Raw genomic sequence first — 26,363 nt, forward strand, 5'->3', positions numbered from 1 at the left:
AATGGGGTTTATTTACTAAAGCTGGAAAGTGAAAATTCAGGCTCACTTCTGCATAGAAATCAATGAGCTTCCAGGTTTTATTACCAAAGCTTAATTGAACAAGCCGAGGTTAGAAGCTCATTGGTTTCTATGCAGAAGTGAGCCTGATTCTACACTTTACAGCTTTAGTAAATAAACCCCATTGTGTACTTAAAAGTGGGGTATGCCTATTGACAAAAGAAAGTGGCATGCTTCTTTATTAACCTGTTATCTGCTGCATAGAAGAGTTTGACTACAAATTTGTGAAGTGTGCGTCTCTCACAGCTTGTGTGTGTTCAAATCAAAGAAATTGTGTTTTTGTGTTATTGGCTAGTGTGTTGATAATTTTTTTTTTTTTTACGACATGGTTGTCACAGATGCATGTAATTTATTAGTAAAATAAATATATTATACACATGGTAAAAAAAAGTCAATGTAAAAAAAAAACAATAAAGTTAGACTATAATGCTGCGGTAAGTGCAGCAAAAATGTGTTCAACAGCACACCATTAAACTAATGAAAAGTGCGGTATTTATTTACTGGCAAAACCCATTATTTGTTTGCTCCTAAATTACTGCAGTCTACTGTCTACTGCAGTTTACATTCTATTTCATGTGCAACACCATTCAGATTTTGCTAAGCTGCAAGCTATATCAAAGTCTTCTCAAAGTTTTCATTAACTGACTATTTAATGTGATGTTATAGTAGAAACCTTAGCTTGGCAGACTGGTCCAAGAACATGTTGCTATAGATTTCAGAAATAAAATTAAATGCATTTATTTTTTATCAGTTGATGCATGTAAATGTGTTAAGCCGGCTATACGCTATACAATCTGCTTATACAATTATACCAAAGCTGCATAGTATGAAGAAAAACAATGCATTTAATTTTTATCAATTCGGGCCAGCCCCTGTTCTAAGGAGTAGGTAGTAGACCTAAATGATTCTGTAAAATCAGATTGTATAGTGTATGGTGAGCCTTGGAGGTATTTTTATATAAAGGCCATTCCCATATTTTGAAGAGTACAATAAAAAAAAAAATCAACTGAAAAATCAATAAAAATATGGCTAGACTAGCTATAGCCGAACATCTTTGTTTAGAATAAATACACAGTTCTTTATTTGGTAGAAAAAGAATTACAGTATGTAGATGGTTCTGGTAAACTGTGTTTTGTTATATGGTCTTTCAGTTGTTTAATTAATTGAAGTAAATTTGGTAGCTCAGTCTCTATGTTTTTTCCTGGGCCATTTACATCTTTTGGCAAAAGGTAAACTTCCCCTAAGCCAATTATAAAATATTCTACAAAAAAACCCCCTGAAGACCTTTAAAGACATAGTATAAGCCCTTATCTTAAAGTAAATCTTCTAGAGATCTTGATAATTTATACCAAGCTGTTAATAAGAAAAAAAGTAGAGGTTACCTAACTAAAGCCCGCACACAAAAAAAAACGGCTTCTGTCGAATGAGCATGCTGGAAAACCAGCAGCCAACCAACTCCCTATCAGAGTGCTGGTTGGAGTGTTCTGGGGGGGGGGGGGGGAGGTGGCTGTCCCCCTGTCAGAACACAACAGCTCAGCAGGGGAGATTGCTATACTAACTTTGAATAGTTAGTACAGCTGTTATGACTGGAGCTGACAGTTTTTTTTTCAGTTGAACGAAATAAAAACTCATAGTGTGTACCAGGTTTAGGCCTCCTGATGCCTCCTAATGATCATTTTAGACTGACCTTCATTTTAAAGGACCAAAAGGAGACTCTGAAAGCAGAAAGTATCATTTCTCATTCCTTCTGCTTTCAGAGTCTCCTTTTGGTCCTTTAAGTGGGAGATCAATATCTGCATATCATGGCTTGATCTACTGGTCATCACACTGGAAAGTACTTTTCAATTAAGGAAACATTTGCTTATACATGTTCTATAATTTATTTGAATTACCCAGGTGTGTGACACATTTGGTTTAAAAAATAAATCCTTATATTTTAAACTGATGATTCAATGCTACTAATCTTAATCAAACAAACAGCAAATTAAAGTTTTAATCCTACGGCAAGTATAAACACTAGACCAATCTCTAAGACGTCTGCCTCCAAAATCGAACACTCACAGAATATCTTGCACAGCATTTAAATGTGTCTAAAGCCAAAAATGTTTTACTGGCTTTAGACAGATTGTGAAAATAATACTTCGGTGAGGTTTTTATTGCTCTCTGTATTTGTTCTGGTGACTATTGTCATTCGTACAGTGAGCGATATGAAATCCAAACTTTATAGGTGATTCCAAAACGGGCATAAAGGGGAAATCGTCCAATGGGAGCAACTATTTCTGTGACAAGTGTCTAGGAGTAGATTTTTTTCCTTTACCTATGGTTGTGTCTCAAGGGCAGGTAGAAAGGAGAAATCATATAATTGGACACAAATGGGAGTTTTATCCATTCCCAACCTTATTCAAAACAAAATAGAAGGGTAAGCACTTTAGATAAATATATTCTATCTACCGTATATACTCGAGTATAAGCCGAGATTTTCAGCCTCTTTTTTGAGGCTGAAAGTGCCCCCCTCGGCTTATACTCGAGTCATCGCTGTCTGCCAGCTCGATCAGCGTGTCGAGCAGACAGACAGCGGCCATTCTATGATTCAAAAGCCGCGCCTCCGGCTCCTCCTTCGCCTGTGATAGGCGGAACACTGAATTTCCCAGCAGCCTGTGTTCCGCCTATCACGGACGTCGTATCATCCTCGTACTACGGACGAGGATGATACGACGTCCGTGATAGGCGGAACACAGGCTGCTGGGAAATTCAGTGTTCCGCCTATCACAGGCGAAGGAGGAGGCGCGGCTTTTGAATTTTACAATGGCCGCCGACGAAGAGGGCACGGGACGGAGGCAAGGCAAGGCACGGCACGGGACGGGACGGGACGGGACGGGACGAAGGCAAGGCACGACACGGGACGGAGGCTCGGGACAAAGGCTCGGGACACAGGTAGGCTGGACACACACACACACACACACACACACACACACACACACACACACACACACACACACACACACGGATGGAGACACACACACACGGATGGATGGATGGATGGAGACACACACACACACAGGGATGGATACACACACACACAGGGATGGATGGATGGATGGATGGAGACACACACACACAGGGATGGATGGATGGATGGATGGAGACACACACACACAGGGATGGATGGATGGATGGACACACACACACACAGGGATGGACGGACACACAGGGATGGACGGACACACAGGGATGGACGGACACACAGGGATGGACGGACACACACACAGGGATGGACAGGCATGTCTCACCCTCGGCTTATACACGAGTCAATAAGTTTGCCAGTTTTTTTGGGGGTAAATTGGGGGCCTCGGCTTATATTCGGGTCGGCCTATACTCGAGTATATACGGTATATAAAGATGGTCCCATTAGGTTAATTATTTCCCTGGACCCAATTATTTCTTAAACCATGGGAGGCTGTTCTACTGCTTATTCTTTTACAGAGGACATAAACACAAGGTTATGCTAGCTATTATTTAGAATGCTATATTCCACATATATATTTTATTTTTTAGATATAAATTGCTTTATTCCTACAGTAATTCAGTTTGTGCCAGGAAAGTAGAGTTCATTGAAAATGTTTTCTGCTTCTGTTTAGGTGGCAAAGAAAATGGACAGGCAGCCAAGTCTGTGCTCACAACTGTCTGTAATGCAGATGAGAAACAGCATGGCCAGCACAAGCGACAGTGAAGATGGTCTGCAGAACTTTTTGCGGGGAACTTCAACTGCTTCTTCTCTGCGTAAGTTTCCCAGCAAGATCATAAAAGAATCTGCACGTCAGCATCTGTCTTATTTAGTTTGAGGAACAGATGGTCATGTATCAAGTAACTGCTTATCTTGAGAATTATTATGCAGCTTGAAGGCCATTGTTAGTGTATCTTTGCTAGGAAAATGCAAGACTATAAAGGTTCCTTTGTGACTTAGATGTTTCCACAGTGAGTACATGATCATGGCATTCTATTCTCGCAGCTCCAGAACTATACGCTAATTTGGTAGATTCTAGTTAAATAGCTTTGGAATAATATTTAAGGTTGGTAAAAAAATGTAAGTAGCATTTGATGCATGGCATGACAGTTAAAGAGCATTTTACTTACAAAAGTTACAGAGCTATAAATCTTAAAGCATGCTTTCGAGGATTTATGGAATGCACTGTCTATGAAAACGTAGATAACTCTAGCAAGTTTGTTTAAGAGTATTCTTTTTACTTTAATAGACAAGTTTCTTTTTTATTCTATTTGTTTACATTTTTTTAACCCCAATCTATAAATGAAATTATGGTATAACCATGACTATAAATGTCTTGGATAAAAAGCTTGTCATATCCTGTCACTCAGCATCAACAATACTACATATTGTTTCACAAGGCCGAGGTTATTGGTGCAGCAATAATCAGTTTCGGAGTATATAAATGCACACAGTTTTATAGTTTGGAAGTTTTTTTTTTTTCAAAGCAAGATTGACTATTATAAATTAGTTGTAAAGATAAGCTTACTAAACAAGACAAAGAGACATGCACAAAATGAAGTAACTCACAGAAGCTTAACAAATTTAATCTGTTGCCAACTTAAAACTGGTTGTTGCAGGCTACGGCACTCTGACCTCAATTGTTGCTTTTTGAACTTCTAGACCTAATAAATAGTTTGCCTTTCTTTATTATTATAAACAGTTTGGAAACTAATTGATGTAACGTGTTTGACTAAGAAAAACTAACCATCTGCTTTTACGTTAAGGGAATAACCACCAAGAGTTCTATAATTCTTACGGAATGGGTCGTGTGGCGCATGATGTTTTCTGTTGATAACTGCATATTAAAAATAAAAAGATCCACTCACAAGGTACTAATAGGTGATTCTTAAATGCTGTTTGCTGGGAATTTTTTCATAATCATGTAATTCTTGAACTAATGTAGTAATTTTACTGTGCAAATGTTTATAAATCAATCATCCACTCTACAGTGTGATGGATTGTTGACCTCTTGTGGATGATGGAAAACTGAGCTAATTGATTGCAGTGGTAATGTTAAGCTTTCGGTGGCTTTGAATATTTTATGTGTGTTTATATAAAATTACGTTTTCTTGTGGTAATAATCATCTATCCCAAAGCTATTTATTTAAGTTTACTGTTTAACTTGTATGGTAATATAATGCACGCTAACTCTTACATCATTTCTATTCTCGTGACATCTTTCACTCTTTTCACATCTCACTAATCCATAACAATAAAAAGCACACACTCCTGTTGGCTGCAAGAATATTTTGTTCAATATTGTTATTTAGAAAGATTTTAGTGGTAATGCATTGTTTTAGATAAAGGCAAACAATATGATTCAGGCAATGATTTGGCTGTGTAGGTGTTCACATGAGAGCAATAATGGGAGTGGAATGTAAAGGGGGTTTGGAGAATCCAAGCAACGCTGCCCCCCCCCCCCCCCTGTCCACACTTTTAAGACCTTGAATTAGCACCTTAACCTCTTTACAAAGTGTCTGTCTATGCAACACCCCACTGCAAAAAATTCAACGGTGTCAGTAAATGACGGAAAGAAAAGATTGGACCAGCCCTGTTGTTATGGGGCACCATAATTTTTACTCATTCATATACAAATTTGGTACATGTAAGTGCTGTAATTGCAAACAAATTAATCATGTGAAATGATGTTCTTTTTAACAAAAGTACTTCTGGAGTACACAGCTTAATCATTGACTGGTGCCAGGACCCCCTTCAGCAACTTGTCGGAACCTTAAAGAGGAGTTGCGCCTGGAAAAAAAACTAAAAACTAAAAGTCAACAGCTACAAATACTGTAGCTGCTGACTTTTAATGTAAGGACACTTACCTTTCCAGGAAGCTCGTGATGTCGGCACCTGAAGCCTACCCGTTCCTCTGCTCCAGATGCAAGTGCTGTTAAGGGAAACAGGAAGTGAAGCCTTCCTACTGCTCATGAGTGAGTTACACTGCCTTTCTAAATGGTCCCTGCTGTCTTCTGGGAGCTTTGTGTCTCACAGAAGGTAGCGGGGGGGAGGGGGGAAGAAGGAGGAGGGGTCAGACATTGCGTAGTTCGCAGCAGAGATTGCAGTGATCTTTCCCCAGAAGTAAGAGCAGATACTCCAGTTCCAGATTTGGCACCTTTCAGGGGGGAGGAATCCGATCTGCGGAATTTCCATTTCTGGGTGGAACTCCACTTTAAGCATGCAAAAACATAGTATATCCACACCCACATCTTTGAAAATATTAGTTTGCTTCTATCCTTCTATCTTGGTAAAGGGCTAGACATGGTCCAAAACATTGCTTTGTGAAATGGGAGCGTGATTGTTTTGTGCTGCCATGCTTTTGGAACAAATTAAAAGAATTTTTAGTAAACAAAGACCTGTATGTTGATGTACTATGTTTTTGTTTCCTTTCTACCATTCCTTTCTAATATTTCTGTAAATTCTTATCAGATTTTTTTAAATGTTTAAAACATTGCTTTGCATTTTAGATTAATACAACTCCTGGCAAAAAGTATGGAATCTTGGAAAATATCAACAGTTTAATTGTGCAGAAAAAAAATTAATCACATACATGCTTCAAAACTATTTTCATTTAACATTTCAACCTTCTGGCTTTAAGAAACACTAAATGAAAGACAACTGCAGTCAATTGCAACTGTTTTTGCAGATCAAGCAGAGGAAAAAAATATTGAATCACTAAATTCGGAGGAAAATACTGTATTTATCGGCATATAACACGCACTTTTTTGGCCTTAAAATCAGGGGAAAATTGTGGGTGCGTGTTATACGCCTATCCCCGCTGATTGCGAGCGGAGCGAGCGCCGCCGACATACAGAAAGCCGAGTGTACTCGGCTAGGCTCGGCTCCGCTCACAGTCACGTTCAGTCCTGCCATTGAACCTGTGTTCATCATAGGGGCGGGACTGGGCAGGACTGCGAGAGGAGCTGAGAGGAGCCGAGCCTAGCCAAGTACACTCGGCTTTGTATATGTCAGCGGCGCTCGCTCCGCTCCTCTTGCAGTCAGCAGAGATCGGCGCCAATTTTTTATAAGGCTGCATTGATGGGCATTTAAATGTAAGTTTTTTTTCCTTAAACTTCCTTCCTAAAAGTTTTTTTCCTTAAAATTCCCTCCTAAACTTGGGATGCATGTTATACACCGGCGCGTGTTATACACCAATAAATACAGTATTATGGAATCATCATGTACTTTGCAATTCTAAAACAAATATCTGCATCAGATTACATCTGCTAATTAGTCTTCAGTTACAAAGCAGTGCTTGTACAGCTTGGTGAGCTGTTGCACCAACCTTATTGACATGTATCATGGCTCCAACACAAAAGATTCCAGTTGAAACAAAGGTGAGGATTATAAAACTTCTTCAAGAACATAAATCATCACAGAATGTTGCAAAAGATGTTGGTTGTTCCCAGTCAGCTGTCTAAAATCTGGACCAAGTACAAATCAAATGGCAAGGTTGTTAAAGTGAAGCGTACTGGTAGATCAGGGAAGACAAACTTAAAGTAATATGCCTTGAAAACAGAAAATGCACAACAAAACAGATGAGGAACAAATGGTCAGAAACTGGAGTCAATGTCTGTGACCGAACTGTAAGACATTACCTAAAGGAAATGGGATTTACATACAGGAAAGCCAAACGAAAACCATCAGTAAAGCGGAGGTTCACACAAAAATTGAACCTCTGCTTTTCAGAACCCCCCCCCCCCCCCGGTGTCACATGTGGCACCTTTCAGGGGGGAGGGGGGTGCAGATACCTCTCTAAGACAGGTATCTGCACCCACTTCTGGGCATAGACTCCCTCGGGAGTCTATGCCTCTTTCCGCCCCCCCCCCCCCCCACGCTGTTTGCTGGGACACGGTTTTCCAGAGACAGCAGGGACCATTCGGACATGTGCAGTAGGGAATCGGGAAGTGAAGCCGCAAGGCTTCATTTCCTGATTCCCTTACTGAAGATGACGGTGGCAGCATCCAATGACCGCGGGTTTGGCCTCGGGTGCCGACATTGCTGGACCCTGGGACAGGTGAGTGTCCTTATTTTAAAAGTCAGCAGCTGCCTTATTTGTAGCTGCTGACTTTTAAAAAAAAAGTTTTCGCAGGACTCCCGGTTTAACACCTAAACAGAAAAAAAACAAGGTTACAGAAGGCTAAAGAAAAGTAATCATGGACTGTGGATGGCTGGATGAAAGTGATATTCAATTATGAATAATGTATCTGCATCGGGCAGGGTGATGATGCTGGAACTTTTGTTTGGTGCCGTTCCAATGAAGTGTAAAAAGACAACTGCCTGAAGAAAACATGCAAATTTCCACAATTATTGATAATATGGGGGCTACATGTCAGATAAAGGTACGGGGAGATGACAGTCATTACATTTTCAATAAATACACAAGTTTATATTGAGATTTTGGACACTTTTCTTATTCCATCAATTGAAAGGATTTTTGGTGATGATGACATAATTTTTCTGGATCATAATGCATCTTGCCATAGGGCAAAAGCCGCAAAAACTTTACTTCAAGAAAGACATATGGGGGGTTATTTACTAAAGGAAAATCCACTTTGCACTACAAGTGCACTTGGAAATAAAGTCGCTGTAGATCTGAGGGGAACATGCAAGGAAAATAAAAAACAGCATTTTAGCTTGCACATGATTGGATGATAAAATCAGCAGAGCTTCCACTCATTTCAGATCTACCCCTTAGATTAATAGCGACTGCACTTCCAAGTGCATTTTCAGTGCAAAGTGGATTTGCCTTTTGTAAATAACCCCCTTGAACTCAATGGCATAGCTTGTAAATAGGCCGGATCTCAATTCAGTTGAATATTTATGGTGGAAATTAGAGAGAATGGTCCATGACAAGACTTCAAGAGAAAAAATAAGAGAAAATTGGAGCCGGGTTGATGAAGAATACTGTTTATTGATAGTTAAATCCATGCCTCAGAAAATTCAAGCTGTTATAAAAGCCAGAGGTGGTGCAACAAAGTACTATTGGTGTACTGTAGTGGTCATTTTCCTCAGAATTTAGTGAATTCAGTTGCAATTGACTACAGTTTTCATTTTTTTTATGTTTTAAGTGTTTCTTAAATCCAGAAGGTTGGAATGTTAACCACTTAAGCCCCGGACCATTTGGCTGGCCAAAAATCAGAGCGTTTTTTTGTGATTTGGCACTGCGTCGATTTAACTGACAATTGTGCAGTCGTGCAACGTGGCTCCCAAACAAAACTGACGTCCTTTTTTCCCCACAAATAGAGCTTTCTTTTGGTGGTATCTGATCACCTTTGTGGTTTTTATTTTTTGCGCTATAAACAAAACAATAGCGGCAATTTTGAAAAAAATGCATTATTTTTTACTTTTTGCTATAATTAATATTTCCCAAAAATATCTAAAAAAAAAACATTTTTTTCCCTCAGGTTAGGCCGATATGTATTCTTCTACATATTTTTGGTAAAAAAAAAAATCGCAATAAGTGTGTATTGATTGGTTTGCGCAAAAGTTATAGCGTTTACAAAATAGGGGAGAGTTTTATACCATTTTTATTGATATTTTTTTTATCAGTAATGGCGGCGATCAGTGACTGCGACATTATGGCAGACAGATCGGACACTTTTGGCCCGATTTTAGGACCATTCACATTTATACAGCGATCAGTGCAATTAATGCATTGATTACTGTGTAAATGTGACTGGCAGTGAAGGGGTTAACCACTAGGTGGCGCTGTAGGGGTTAAGTGTGTCCTAGGGAGTGATTCTAACTGTGGGGGGAGGGGCAGTGTGTGATACGACACTGATCACCGATCCTGATTACTAGAACCTCTAAAACAACCCCAGTGCTAGGCTATATGTATTTAAAATAGGAATAGCATAACCAAGTGACTTCATTCTAAAAGAAAATTGCATGGATACTTACATCATTTTTTATATGTGAAAGTTTTAATGGAGGTAAGAGGACAGTTCAAAGCTAACCCCTAGGCAGATATAAAAACACAAATTATTGTGGCTTTGTAATCACTAATATGTAAGTGAAAGCAGTGTATATATGTAAATTTGACTTAATATCAGCCTCTTGCATTCACTTGTGCAACATGGCTGGAGTGTGCGAGGAATAAGCAACACAAAGAGCCAATCAGTTCATTTGCTGACAAGTAGCATTATGGTAGGAAGAAAAAAAAGAGTGACAGAGAGGTGGGCTCATCACTGTGCTGCTTCTCCTTTCACTTTCCAATCACAGGCTGGGGCTGCTCCAGGATGACCTGGGCTCAGGGGAAGGTGTTTGAATGATAATTGCTATAGGATTGAGAACATCTTGTTATAGAAAAAGAGTACTACAGGGGAAATCTGTAGAATTAAGGTGAATGTGACAGCAAAAGCTGTTTCAGTATTTTTTATTGGAAGTGTTTAACAAAGGTAAAGCGGTAGACAGAAACATACAAAAATAAGGCCTACAATCTGAATCATCTTATGCCCCATACACACGGTCGGAAATTCTGACGGAAAAAGTCAGATCGGATTATGTTGTCGGAAAATCCGATCGTGTGTGGGCTCTATCAGACTTTTTCTTTTGGAATTTCCGACGGAAAAAGTTTGAGAGCTGGAAAGTGCCACACATGCTCAGAAAAAATTTGGAGACGAAAGCTATTGGCTACTGGCCTCTGCGTAGTCTCGTTGTACTTGTTTTATGTAACCTGGTTCTGAACAATCGGATTTTCCGACAAATTTGTGAGACCGTGTGTAAGCAAGACAAGTTTCGGACAAAATCCGTCGGAAAAAATCCGATGGATTTTGTGGTTGGAATGTCCCACCATGTGCATGGGGCATAAGAATGAACAAAGTGCAACACAGGAGGCATACCTAATTTTGTTTTTTACCAATTAACTTTTATGTTCTTTTTGGTTGGGGATCTGCTATAAAAGTAACCTCTCATGCGAGAAAAGTAGAGGCTCCCATTGGTAACAACTTTGCTTTTTGCTTGCTTATAATTCTGACCTTCTTTCTTCAGTGCTTGCTTAGCCACAACTGGAACAAGAATGCATAAAAGGAGTCCCGACTTTGCTTTTACTACCCTTTTCTGAATAGTTTGCCTTGGGTCAGTGATTCTAAGTACTGAGTTCAGCAAACAACCAACAACTAGCATTTTCAGATGGAGGTCAACCCTCATATTTCTCTTGTTATCAGTTTTCTTTGATGCTGCATACACACGACCAGTTTTTCCGTCGGAATAAACTCTGACAGTCTTTGTGACGGAGTTCTGCTGAAGCAGACTTGCCTACACATGATCACACCAAAGTCTGACTGTCTAGAGCGCAGGGACGTACAACGGGACTAGAAAAAGAAAGTTCAATAGCCAGTAGCCAATAGCTGCCCTTGCGTCGTTTTTGGTCCGTCGGAACAGCATACAGACAAATGGTGTTCACGATAGGAATTGATTCCGTCAGAAAGATTTAAAACATGTTCTATTTCTAGGTCCGTCAGAATTTTCAAAAAAAAAAAAGTCTGCTGAAGCCCCCACACGATTGGTATTTCCGATGAAATTATTCCGTCTGACTTTTTCTGCCGGAAAGCTGACCATGTGTACATGGCATAAGGGTAGCCAAAAAGCCATTAATTAAATACATTGATGTAGTACTTGCTCAAGGCTCAGGTAATTTAAGGCCAATGCTAGTGGAGGGTAACAAATGGAGATGTCGCATGTACTGGTGCCACTCTTCACAACCTATATTCCAATTTGGGTGCAGGTATTTTCCTTGGTGTTAGGCTCTTAGCAAATTTCATTCTCTAAAATTCAAAACAGAACTCAAGAGACAGACTCATATTTTCATTTCTGTTGTTTCCTGACCGACTTAGTCATTGCGTTAATCACAAAAACTCTCAAAACCCTTGATTGTTTACCATAATTTTTACACAAAAATTGTACAATATGCCTTATCAAAAGAAAAAGTGACTTCAGCATGAAATACAAGGAAAACTGGCTTTGGCCTGTGGTGTATATTGTGCTACTGTATATTACATATCTTATGCTGTGTCCTATATACTCTGAATGGGCAAAATCTGTATTTATTTGGTCAATGAAAAACTGGTTCTGTTCATTCATATATAGGAAGAACATGGATTTTCAGTGGATTTCCAAATGATTTCATCATACCGTGATGTTCCTTTTAGATGCGATCTTGGTTGCGTCTTGCCATATTGATCATACTTATTGTACTTTGTGTATCCATTTTGCCTCCTACAGAGTGGATATTTTAACTTTTTTTCTTTTTGTTTGTCAAATGTTTTAATAAGATTAGACTACTGTTTTCATTTTTGGTTAGGAACATTGAACAAGAATAAAAGTATAGGGTTTGCTCATCCGTAATCCATTTAACATTAACATTTTTCTGAACGCCAGCTTTACCTTCAGTCTAGTACAGTTGTACAGTCCTATAGTGAAAATGTTTCCACCGATTTCTCTGTATATTGTGCACATGAGCGCACTGCATGTGAGAGTCTCAGCGTGCGTTAAAGTAAGAAAGAATCTGCTTCATTTCCTGGCTCAAGGTCATCCATCATCTTCTTTCTTCTCTACCTTTACTGCCCCTGGCTCCAGGGCTTGGACCAAGGGTGGGCAGGGGGGGCAGCTGCCCAAAGCACAGCAGAGCAAGGGGGCAGAGAATGGATAAATGGCAGTAAACCCATTCTACAGCATGCATTAACAGTGGGGGAGGGTGTACAGTTCCACATCCTTGCCATGGGCGCTAGATGAACTTGTCCTGGTAGTGCCTGGCCCATCCATTTTATTTGTTGAATTTCTATCCTGGAGGCTCAGCATCACACGTGGGCATTACCTAGAGCAGTCAGCATGCAAATGCAGCCTGCCTGGGAATAAGACTAACATCCATCCATCAAGGCATTCTGATATTTGCATAACTCCTCCAAAGAGCCAGCACACAGGTTCCATCATGGAGGAGGATTCTTGAGAGGAGCACTAAAACATGATGCTGTGATGTTTTCAGTAAGCTATGTACAGCATCCTGATGTCAGCTCCCACCGGCCATGATCTGCCTGCATTGCATAGAAAAGCACAAAAACCCAGTGATGATATCACTGGGTTTAAAATAAGATATGTAATGAAAAGATTTTTTATTTTAACTATTTCATTAGCAGGTTAAAGAAGAGCTCCACCCAAACGTGGCAGTTCAGCTTTAAGCATCCCCCACCCCTCCTATGCCACATTTGGCATGTCATTTTTTTGGGGGCGGGGGTGGGTACCCACTCCCACTTCCACTCAGAATGCCTATTTCTCCTATCCCCCTCCCCCCATGCAGTCCTCTGGGATGCGTCTCACCTGCAAGGTGTCACAGCCGGGTGCCCACAGTTGAAATGCCAGCACCTGGCAGAGGAGAGGGAGAGAAGCGAGGGTTCAAGCAATCACATTGCTGGACCGTTGGACAGGTGAGTGTGTGTTTATTAAAAGTCAGCAACTACACTTTTTGTAGCTGCTGACTTTTAATATTTATGAAAACTACTGAAGCTCCGCTTTAAGGATGGGGATAGGAAGAAATATAAGCAGAGTGCTTAGAAAAAAAAAAAAAACTCCATTGAAATCTATGCGTCCGGTGCCCTGCATGTAGATTGGGGGCCGGGCGCATGGATTAGAGAGGCGGTGCCCCTGTGCCCCTAATAGACGGGGCGTCACTGCCAAAGACCTCAGTACTGCAGAGCAGAGGTCTAACCACTTTGCTGCACATAATGCTTTGGGAACAGCATTACACACAGGATGCCATGGGAAAGCTCTTGTACTCAGAAATAAGCACATTACCTTTTGAGTCCAGCATCTGTTTGTTGCACTGTGATGAAGATCTTTTGAAGTCTTTTTGGCTCTAAAGATTTGTTTTTACTTCCTTTGGTATTTTGTTCATTTATTCAATAAATGAAAAATAAGAGAAGGCTGTGATTGATTTTTCAAATGTCAGTTTTTTGGGTTTTTTTTTTAAACCTTTTCTGTAATTAATATATAGAAAATGTATGCAGATCAGCCTTTGAGGATTGCAACCCTAGCATAAAGAAATATACGCAGATTGGCTTTTGCTGGTTGCAACCTTAGCATAAGCTAACTAAACAGTTTTATGACTTCCTATAAAAGATATTACCACTATTGACTTTAATTTAACATATTGATATCTACAGTAACATAGAATTAATGGTGTATTGACTGAGCTATTGGTGATGGAGTAAAATCTATACTTCTTAGTGCTGTTTATGTAGTAGGAGTAAATATTTCCTGCCTGACTGGTTATGTTGTAACTAGGGTGGCCATCTGGAAAATGAATTTCACTTTTTTCAATATGATTTTATATATGGTCCCGCAAATCAACAGATATGGAGTTTCAAAATGGCATTTGGATAACATTTTACAGCATGGTGATGCTTACATACAAGTATAATGGATTGCTTATCAGTGCAGTGTTAGGCATAATGTGCTTACTGGTGATTTACTGCCTAGTGGTTTTGCTACAATAGGCAGTTCATCTGTTTATCTGTTGTCATGATAAACTTCACTACTGTTAAATCTGCAAGAAATGAAAAAGGCTATAGACATAAGATAGTGTTTGAATATGGGGACAAGATCTGTAGCTTGACCAATTATTTTTTTTCTTTCTTGTCCATTGAGGGATTGGACACTAGCAAACAAAAAACTGTAGGCCAGCCCAGAATAACACTTTCCAGCATGCTTCAATTTTTTGCTAATGTCTTTAGAAGATGAATGTCTTTTCTTTAGCTCTGTTAGCACAGTTTTTTCTGCTATTTTTTTTACTTTCAATCAAGGATCATCTCCATTAGACCGGGTGTTTTTGATTGCAGCTAACTGAACTGGAATTTCTGGGACAAGCCCTAACGTGACCTGTGAGCACTGGGTTCCACACAAAGAACTTTCCAAACAGTGTTCCGGAAACAAGTTAGCCACTCTGCACTTTCCAGGTCCAAATAACTCAGTGTTTTGATGACTCTGACCCCAGAGGCCACAGGTATCCTTGCCCTGCAAATTCTATATCTGATATGCCCATTCCATTGCCTTAGTGGCCCTGAGTTGAGATATGATATTGAGTTAATCCAGTCCTTACTGGCTAACCTTGTTAAATCAAGGAGACCATGCCTGCTGTTTCTGGTGCAGTACACACCATGGCTGTTTTTTCTCCCAGTACGATTCTTAGTTCTTTAGAGCCCCAAGACCACAATGACTTTCTGGCCCACTGTTCCAAATCTCCTTCTACAGAGACCGGTAAGACCCTGTTGAAATGCTCCACTCTTATTAACCTTGTACCCATTTAGAAGAGGCTTGTTAAAAAGTGATCTTCATCTACCGTGGGTCCTGCAGTGTCCCAGCGTAACAAAGCAATGACTGTAATAGTGGAGGTATATTCTTTTAAGGACCTGTCCAATAGGCTGTTTTGAAGTCCTTTCTAGAGCTCTATTCTTTATGGCAGATCCTGCTCTTCATCCTGTCTTAGCTGTAACTCTGAACTTCCAAACTTTGGCTTATTGGCTTAAGGCTACAAGAAGAGATGTTTACGCTATTGCTGTTTATTCCTTGGTCATAGAACATTTTTGAGAAAATGATTGATTCAAGAGCCCCAGTACTGGGGGGGTTAGGAGGATAGTACAGGGGGTGTTGGGAAGTTATGGTATTGGGGACTAGGCGGGCATGGTACCGAGGGGCTCAGAAGGACAGAGTACGTTGGGGGTGAGGAGGGTACGGTGCAGGGACACAGGATGGTACAGGGAGATTAGCAGGGCATGGTGCAGGCAGGTCAGGAGGCCATGGTGCAGGGAGGTTGGGAGTGAACGGTGCAGGGAGCTCAAAAGGGCATGGTGCAGGCAGGTCAGGAGGGCATGGTGCAGGGAGGCCAGGAGGGCTTGGTGCAGGGAGGTCAGGAGAGCATGGTGCAGAGAGGATAGGAGGGCATGGTGCAGGCCGGCCAGGAGAGCATGGTGCAGGCAGGTTAGGAGGTTATAGTTTTGGGGGGTCAGAAAGGCACAAATGTTCTGTACTAATGCAGAGTGGCACAGGGAAGCTGTCATGGCAGAGCTCCATATTCTGATCCCACCAGCCCTCCTCTCACTCGTCACACGCAGCCACATATGCCTTGGATGGATCAGAGGGGGAGAGCCATTGCAGAGGCACACACTGCAGTCAGTGGAAGAGTTTGGCATGTCACAAGCCCAAACCCTCTGAGCTATTTCCAAGGCTTTCCTGTACCAAAGCTGCATGTATACAAGGGGCAGGGCTGTCTCTGCAAGCGGGGATCTGCACGCTCTGAAGCTGTCAGGAAGAAACAGTGTTGGTAACCTGGGGATCCCTTCGGGATCCACCTGTCACCTTCCCGTTGTCCACAGGTGGATCGCGATCAATGGGTTGCCGACCGCTATAAAAGGTTGGGTTTCTGCTCTTGCTATCGTGTTCCAGAGACTATGGGGAGTCTCCCAGATGGCTCCTCCTGTTTATTCCTGTGTAACTCCACGTAGTCTGAACCTAGTTCTCTTTGCTCATCAAGCAATTGTGTTACTTATTTCTGACATTCCTCTCTCTACACTCACACATAGGGTGGTGTTTCTTGTATAAAAATGATAAAGAAAAAGAAACTGCACTACGGAAAAATTGCACCTGGGTGCATAAATATCTGAGAAGGTAGATCTTCTATAGAGATCTATAGGAAGCTGCAACTCTGCTGTATAACATAACTACAGTAAGGGTAAATAGAAATATAAAAGAATTGCGCTAAACCCATGACACAGAATAATTAAATCATGTGAAAAAATGCCCCAATAATTGTGTCATCAATAAAGGAATACAGTGTTATATACCAAAAATACAGAAATTATTAAAACACAAACTTATACATATATGTGTTATTTATATGTTATACAGTAAAAAACATACGTGAAAAAGTCCTCACAAAAATAACAATAGACACCAATGATAGCAAGTCCATGTGTAAATTCAAACACCAGCACCCGTGCAAAATAATTTAAAAATAACAAGAAAAAATGCCATATTGCAAATTATATAAAGTCCATCCGTGAGTGAAAAATCTTCATAAGTGTGTGCCGTATCCAATCCACCACCCATATATAAAGATTTACTTCTAACCAGAAGTCTATGATCCCCCCCGTTACAGAGGGTCACAGAGAGCTTGCAATACCAATAGATCTTCTCCTGAATCGCCAAACGATCTCTTTACTGCACAGCCTCCAAACTATAGGCAAAACCACTCAGCACTCTCCGATCCACCTCTCATGAACTCAAAAGCTGGCAGTCACGGAAAGCACAAACAGCGTTCAGGGCCGCCCCAAGAAGCCAGGACAAAGTATACATCTCAAAGGGAACCTTCCGTTACCGTGTCACCAGCGCCATGGGAGACGGGGGGGGAGGGGCCAGCGGGAACCAAAAGCCATCCTTGTAGCCATCCTCAGCAAGGCGAGTGTCTGAACTGGCGGCTTTATATTAGATGTAAAGACATCCGTTATCCCTCATTGGACTCCAAAAAGGATTTTACGTTGAGTACAAAAATCCTTTTTTTTTTATTAATATATCTGTATAGACATGCTAATTTATTGCGCATTTATGCATCTACATTTACATTTGCTAGCAGGAAGTGAGCATATACCAGACTTATTTCAAGGGTCAGAGTCATAAGTGTTGTTGCCCAGTTCACTCAATGATCACCTCGCATCCATCTGTACCTTAATGGGTGCAAAAAAAAATTAATTTTAGTGATGCATACAGATTAGTTGAAGTTTAAGAGGTTTTGCTATTCTAAGGCAAAGGGCAGGGCATTTCCAAGATGAGACTTTGTCACTATGCAGCTCTCCAAACAATGATAACCACTTAAGGACCGAGCCTCTTTTTGAGATTTGGTGTTTACAAGTTAAAATAATTTTTTTTGCTAGAAAATTACTTAGAACCCCTAAACAATATATATATATACCGAATAAAATGGCGGTCATTGCTATACTTTATGTCACACTGTATTTGCACAGCGGTTTTAGAAGCTCAATTTTTTCTGAAAAAATATACTTTTTTAAATTAAAAAATAGGACAACAGTAAAGTTAGCCCTTTTATATATATATATATATATATATATATATATATATATATATATATATATATATATATATATATATATATATAGATAAATATAAATATAAATATATTTTGTGAAAGATAATGTAAATTGAAACTCAACATGTCACACTTCAAAATTGCGCTCACTTGTGGAATGGTGACAAACTTTGACCCTTAAAAATCTCCATAGGCGACGTTTAAAGATTTCTACAGGTTACCAGTTTTAAGTTACACAGAAGATCTAGTGCTAGAATTATTGCTGTTGCACTATTGATTACGGCAATACCTCACATGTGTTGTTTTAACACAGTTTTCATGTGTGGGTGCGCCTTACGTAGTGTTCACTTCTGCGCGTGAACTCGGCAGGACAGGGAACTTAAAATTTTTATTTTTCTTATTTATTTTTATTTTTATTTTTACACTGTCTTTAAAAAAAAAAATAATTGGGTCACTTTTATTCCTATTACAAGGCATGTAGACATCCCTTGTAATAGTAAAAAAGTATGAGAGGACCTTAAATGTGAGATCTGGGGTCAAAAATACCTCAGATCTCATATTTACACTAAAATGCAATAATAAAAATGAAAAAATTTAATTCAAGACCATTGGGGGAAGTGACGTTTGACATCGCTTCCGCCATCCAATGGTGGGGAGGCGAGCGGGGGCCATCTTTCCCTCACTCTGCATCCAGCCTGTGAGGGAAGAGGACCCGATCATCTCAGCCACTAACGACGGCTACGGTAAGCGGTGGAGATGACTGGAGCGCAGCGGGGACCCCTCTCCCACCCCTGATAAAAGTGAGCTTGGCGCAAACCTGCCGCTGAGACCACTTTTATCTGAAAGCCGAACGCCTGCTGAAGAAGAGGATATCGGGCTTATCTGCAGCGACGCGGGTCTGTGTTCCTCTCCTGAAAGGACACAGAGGCAGCAGCAGGCGCATGTGAGGAGGAAGTGGGGGGTGGGGCCGAGCTTTTCTCTGTGATGACATATACCGCATCGGCAAGGGACCCCAGAAGAAGGGTTTGGGGATGTTCTGTGCAACACAATTGAACACAGCAGGTAAGTACAACATGTTTTTTATTTTAGGGAAAAAAAAAACATTACCTTTACATACACTTGACAGTTTCTCTACATACTACTTTACTACATACTGTGACATTTTCTTCCTCAATACTATCTGAATACTATTTGCATGAATCAGCTGTGACAATTTGCACGCATATTGCATGTCTCAAAAATGTATTAATTGCATGTTCTGCATGTAGTCATGTGCGTGTGTTAACTAAAATATTTTAATTTCAGAAAAAGTGCTGTGTTTTATGAATATATTATATGTAGTCATATGAATTTATTTTTAAGAGGTCTTCATAACGTAAAGAAATAGTAACAAAGTCTTTCATCTGCCTTTGTTGGATGACTTCAATTGCATTAAATCAGTTGACCAGTTTAAAAAAAAAGTGTTCTACCGGTATAACAGGCAACCCTTGAAATTCATGTGGGTTATGTTCGTAGAGAACCCGTGAATTGTGAAAAACCACAAATTTTGGATGTGCTAAAAAAAATGCATACAAATGCCTATTTTTATGCTAACTACTGTACCGTAATAATTTAATGACTGAAATAAATAAAATGAAATAAAAATACAATAAAATATACAAGTGGCATCTTAAGGCTTTAAGAAGAACGAAAAACATGAGAACATAGCTACACATGGTAAACTGAGGCCGCAAACTCTGAACTGCGACTCTGCTGGGCTCGACTGTAGTGCTAGAGTGACTGTATAGGGTTTCCTGTTCCATAGGATGGCAGATGTAATCACTAACAGGACCCAGGACTAGCAGATGTGTAGCTCTTGCCCAGTGATACATTTGGAGAGTTTTTACTTTTAGTTTGAGAGCACCTTTTCACGTGGTACAACTTTTAGAATTTTCTAAACTATACTTATTATTGAACTAATATTGGCATTCAGAAACTAGCAGAATGATTTAATAAAGAGGAATCGCTGTAAAGCGCACACTAAGGAGTTCAGTAATTACCATATGTGCAAAGTTTTGTCGCTTATAGCAACTAAACGGGTTTGATGTTTTACTAATCTGATTACAGCACATGCAAATTGCCACTTTCCTCTCCATACTTACATTTTAAACTTATTTAAAGCAACCCAGAAGTAATAATACTTACCCGAGCTGCTGCTGGTACCACATAGCAAGCACCTTGTACTCTTCACCATTCCCATTCCCCCTAATCTTTGGACACTCTGGTAGGCATGTATTGACCAAACTTTCTGAGTTGAGAGCTTAACCCTATCGTATTCCATCTCTAGAGCCCCACTTTTGGGTTAGTTAAGCTAGTGATGGACCAAACATAAGAATTAAGGTGAAGAGTACTATGGACCCATTAAGCTGAGTCTATATTTACATACCAGAATGGTCTTGAATTTGGGGGTCTAAAAAGTCTGTAGAGGAATTGCTATCCTAACTGCCAGGGGCACCAAGTAGCAGATAACCTTTTTTTTAGTAATTGGGGGAGATATTACATGTATAGTATGTTTTCTAAGCTTATTTAACAAACACCATCTCCCCCTTATATCAGAATCTTATCTTGCTTTGCAGCAAAATATATGGGGGAACATGAAATACTCTGCTGTTAACAAATACTGATAATTACCCATTATAAACTTGCAAGGTGTAAAATGATAATCAGAGTGAATGTCAAGCGACATCTCAGCCACCCAAAGTCAAACAGGACAGGAGAGCATGTTAGATCCACCAGCTACCTAAGACTAGACCTCATTCTAATGCGCATAAACCTTCATAACGTGTCTTCAGATGTGCCATATTCATAGCCCATACATAATTTTTGCAAAATAGGTGAGATGGTATTCTTAAGATGGTTAAAGCAGAAGTCTGCTCAAAAAAACTTTGCTTGTGTATGGGGGTTGTTAATACACCTGTCAGAACTTCATGTCTGTAATATGTATCAGAATTCCATGTCTATATCCCAATTGGGAATAATTTAACTAACTTTCTGTTACAGAATCTAACCATACATGGGGCCAAACAGCCAAACATTCTAACCTTCCCCACAAAAGTGGTTTACAACCTAGTCTAATCACAAGAATAAGTAGTGAGTGGAAGGGAACATAGTAAACAGTAAAAACCTTCTCTGCTCTATCCTAAAGTAAAATATGTTGTTTGGTAGACTTCTTCCAAAATATGTGTCTTAGATCAAAGTTGTAGAAGTTGTCACTAGTATGGTACCAGTAAAGTAATTTGGCCTTACATCATTTGTAATGCTTGTCTGTATTCTTCCTCACCAACAGGTCACTCTCCCTGCCCAAGAGCATCTTCCAAGATGAAACCAATTGAGGAAGGTGTGGAGGATGATGTCTTTGAACCAGCATATCCACTTTCATCTAACATTCAGAGGTTGCCATAAGCACACAAATGACCAAACCACTGTGGATGAAAATGTCACTTGGAGGAAAACACAAACTCAGAAAGCTATATATATATATATATATATATATATATATATATATATATATATATATATATATATATATATATATGTATAAAAATCGAGAAGTGTGCTACCAACAAGCACACTTTTTATGTTTCAATATTTTTGTATTTCCTAGAAAAATAATGAGGGTGTACTTACCAAAGTGGAGCTTATCTGATGAGATAGCACAGTTCAGATACACATATGCAGCTATTATTTCCATACACCAAAGTACTGTATGTATTTCATGGGTGTCAATGAATGTAATGTTAATGTACGGTATAAATGTAATGTGTTCTGTGTATATATAGGGAATATGTGTTTTGGAAGGCTGGAAATACATATCTAATAATTCAAATTCAAAATCATCTGTGCAAGATTAAAGAGAAACTCTGGGTATCTCCCCATTTTTTATTTTTTGCTGTAACTGATGGTGGTATCTGGACATTTCAGATACTCACCCATCCAGTGGATCCAGCGTTATCCTACTGAGATCATCTCATGCCCAGCCACAGATCCGTCCTGCGCCTCTGTTTTCTCTGACGTCATCGAGAGGCCGGCTTGGCTTTTCTGGGTTAAGTGGGCGGGCCTCTCAATGACGCGCCAATAGGCCTGCCCCCTCCTCCTGTTCTTGAATGGAAGGCTATGCCTCCTGGGATATGTGATGTACATATCCCGGGAGGCACAGCGGGCAGTGTGCATGTCATTCGCTTAAGGCAAGTGATGTGCATGGGGAGGCAGGGTGGACTTAACATTAAAAAAAAAAAATTATGCCCTATTCCAGCAGAGGAAATAAGGAGCGGGATCATCCTCGGGATGGAGAAGGTCCGCTTTAAGGATTTCCTTTAAAATATAATGTACTGGTAAACTTGATGAATGGAGTGGAAAAAATAGAGATCTAGTCTTAGATTAGCCTCTATAAGAATCTATTTAGAGTTCAATATAATTACTTTGTTATTTGTTGAAATAACATATCATCCACATAGGGAGTGCATTGTTTTCAATTATCCAGCTCACTCAAAACATAAGATGTAGCATTAAAGTGAAGGCATTAGGCACACTAGCATTTTTGTAAGATCCTGGAAGTTGTTATTAGTATCATTTCTGCTCCTAGAGGCTAAATAGTATGTGTCCATACTTTAGGCTATTAGTGTTTTTAGAGCTTCAGCATCTAGCAATAAAAAAAAAAAAATGTTTTTGTTGAGTTTCTTGGAACATTTTTACAGCAGAAAAAAATGCTGAATGCTCATAAACCGTTCTAAATGCTGCTAAATGCCCCTAAATACTACTAACTTTCTTTTTGCGTTTTTTTCCTAAAGGGACTGCAAAAAACACTGTTAAAATGCTAACACTCCTAAACGTTCCTAAGATGCTACTAAAAATGCTATTACCAGCTTTATTTAAGCTTAAAATGCTACTGTGCATGGAGCCTTAATGTTAATTTATTAATGGCAAATATATTGTGCACCACAAGTGCATTTTATCCATAGCTTAGTAAATGAGGTAAAGCTTCACTTTGCAAAGAATACTCAATCACATGCCAGAAAAATAAACAGCATTTTTGCTTGCACATGATTGGATGGTAGAAATTAGCAGCGCTTCCTCTCAGATCTAGACCAAATGCACTTGCAGTGCACAGTATACAGTACATCTGGAAAGTATTCACAGCACTTCACTTTTTGCACATTTTGTTATGTTACAGCCTTATTCCAAAATGGATTAAATTCATTATTTTCCTCAAAATTCTACAAACAATACCCCATAATGCCAACATGAAAGAAGTTTCTTTTAAATCTTTGCAAATTTATTAAAAATAAAAAACAACATGTACATAAGTATTCACAACCTTTACTCAATACTTTGTTGAAGCACCTTTGTCACCAATTACAGCCTCATATCTTTTTGAGTATGATATTACAAACTTGGCACACCTATCTTTGGGCAGTTTCTCCCATTTTTCTTTGTAGGACCTCTCAAACACCATCAAAATGGATGGGGAGCGTCGATGCACAGACATTTTCAGATCTCTCCAGAGATGTTTAATTGGGTTCAAGTCTGGGCCATTCAAGGACATTCACAGAGTTGTCCCATAGACACTCCTTTGTTATCTTGGCTGAGCGCTTAGGGTCATTGTCCTGTTGGAAGATTAACCTTCGTACCAGTCTGGATGTCTCATCAAGGATGTCTCTGTACATTACTGCATTTATCTTTCCCTCAATCCTGACTAGTCCCCCAGTTCCTGCCACTGAAATATATCCCCACAGTATGATGCTGCAACCACCATGCTTCACTCTAGGGATGGTATTGGCCAGGTGATGAGCAGTGCCTGGTTTCCTTCAGACATGAAGCTTGCCATTCAGGCCAAAGCATTCAATCTTTGTTTCATCAGACTAGAGAATTTGATTTCTCATGGTCTGAGAGTCCTTCGGGTGGGCTGTCATGTGCCTTTAACTGAGGAGTGTCTTCCGTTTGGCCACTCTACCATACAGGCCTAAATGATGGTGTGCTGCAGAGATGGTTGTTCTTCTGGAAGGTTCTTTTCTCTCCACACAGAAATGCTGGATCACCTCCATGACTAAGGCTTTTCTCTCCTGATCGCTCAGTTTGGGCGGTCGGCCCTCTCTAGGAAGAGTTCTGGTGGTTCCAAACTTCTTCCATTTACAGATGATGGAGGCCAGTGTGTTCATTGGGATCTTCAATGCTGCAGACATTGTTTTGTACTCTTCCCTAGATCTGTTCCTTGATACAATATTGTCTTGGAGGTCTACAGACAATTCCTTGGACTTCATGGCTTAGTTTGTGCTCTGACATGCACTGTTAACTGTGGGACCTTATATAGACAGGTGTTTGCCTTTCCAAATCATATCCAATCAATGGAATTTACCACAGGTGGACTCCAATCAATTTGTAGAAACATCTCAAGAATGATCAGTGGAAACAGGATGCACCTGAGTTTAATTTTGAGTGTCATGATAAAGGTAGTAAATACTTATGTACATGTGATTTTTTCGTTTTTATATTTTTAATAATTTGCAAAGATTTCAAACAAACTTCTTTCACGTTTTCATTATTGGGTATTGTTTGTAGAATTTTGAAGAAAATAGTGAATTTAATCCATTTTGGAGTAAGGCTGTAACATTACAGAATGTGGAAAAAGTGAAGCGCTGTGAATAATTTCCGGACGGCACTGTATTTGCTTTAAGTAAATCAATCTCATTGTGTAACACTGCAAAAGCAGAGGCAGAGCCTGCAAATGTAATGAGCAAATATGTCTGCCACTTGTACTTATACTCCTATTTACAGCAAACTTTTTTTTTACCTGTTTATCTGAAAAAAATGAAAACTGTACATATTTCCTATGAATAAGAAAATGCAGTTACCTATGTCACCTGTAAAATTGTCTTTGCAGTTTTTCACCGGCTTATTTAATAATATTGTAAAAATATTTTATCAGAACCATGGGGGATTTAGTACTTTTAGTAATGAAAGCGTGTTTCTAGTGTTCATAATATAACTTAAAAGCCCCATACACACTATCAGATTTTCTGCATATTTTTTCCTTCCGATATACCAAAACCATATAATATGAGGTCAAACCTTAGGAGTTTCAATTTGTATGCAATCAGGCAGGGCCTTGTACTACATGGTTGTGGTAAATCTGAAGACGAAAATCAGCAGAAAATCTGATAGTGTGTATGGGGCTTAAAGGGGTTGTAAAAGTTTGTTTTTTATTTTCTAAATAGGTTCCTTTAAGCTAGTGCATTGTTGGTTCACTTACCTTTTCCTTCAATTTCCCTTCTAAATGTTTTTTTTCTTTGTCTGAATTTCTCACTCACTTCCTGTTCCTCCTTAGTAAGCTGTTCAGTAAGCTGTTTTGGCTGACTAAACACCGCTTCGATGATGGTGTGAAGTTTACAGAGGAGAAACAGGAAGTGAGAAATTCAAAGAACAAAAACATTTAGAATGGAAATCGACGGAAAAGGTAAGTGAACTAACAATGCACTAGCTTAAAGGAACCTATTTAGAAAATAAAAAAACAAAGCTTTACAATCCCTTTAAGTGGTTGGGAAGGATTAGGAAGGGTCTGATCATCCAATCTAACTAGTCATACTAAATAATATATCACACTGTTTTTTATTTGTTTCTTCTCATAATATTAAACACATTTATTCATCACTAGTGTTTAGATGACATTTACACAGGGCATATATAAAAGTAAGCACACATATTTATATTATTTATATAAGCAGAAAGAATTTACAGAAATGCTTAAGATGAGGCCGTAAATATATCACATACGATAATGAATGCAGCTCTTGGTTTTCTTTACATAAATTACAGTTGGACAAGAATACTTGTGATTTCATTTTTATTGGTTGTAATGTTGCTGTAAGATAAGTCGAACATTTACAGTTAAAAAAAAGATTGCAATAGCGTATTAAAGCTTAACTTCATGCAAAATACAGTTCCACATTTAAAAAAAGCTATTTTTTAAAAAATTCAAATTTTTTCATGCAAATGGAAGGAGTACCATAATTTGCCCAAAAGTAGTGGTAAACCACTGTGTGATTTTTCCCCCCCTGGAACCTACAAGGTAAAGCCACAATGTGCTAGTATGCATCACATCTTACTTTAGAATGAAGCCTTCCAGTGGCGAGC

General features: G+C 39.4%; 1 protein-coding gene across 2 annotated transcripts in view; it reads left to right on the forward strand.

The window, feature by feature from the left end:
• The window catches only part of POPDC1 (popeye domain cAMP effector 1), a 114,161-nt gene extending 88,105 nt beyond the window's left edge, over positions 1–26,056 (forward strand). The window contains exons 7-9 of one of the 2 annotated variants that reach the window (XM_077487183.1): positions 3,696–3,837; positions 4,828–4,932; positions 21,523–26,056. In XM_077487183.1, coding sequence (XP_077343309.1) covers positions 3,696–3,837; positions 4,828–4,895 — 210 coding nt within the window. In that variant the 3' untranslated portion in view covers positions 4,896–4,932; positions 21,523–26,056. The remainder of the gene's footprint in view (positions 1–3,695; positions 3,838–4,827; positions 4,933–21,522) is intronic. The other variant, XM_077487182.1, reaches the window with a different exon arrangement.
• The last annotated feature ends 307 nt before the right edge of the window (positions 26,057–26,363 follow it).

This window comes from Lithobates pipiens, unplaced genomic scaffold (assembly GCF_037356315.1).
Source record: "Lithobates pipiens isolate NorthernLeopardFrog02 unplaced genomic scaffold, aLitPip1_a1.2 Scaffold_18, whole genome shotgun sequence".
Classification (NCBI taxonomy): domain Eukaryota; kingdom Metazoa; phylum Chordata; class Amphibia; order Anura; family Ranidae; genus Lithobates; species Lithobates pipiens.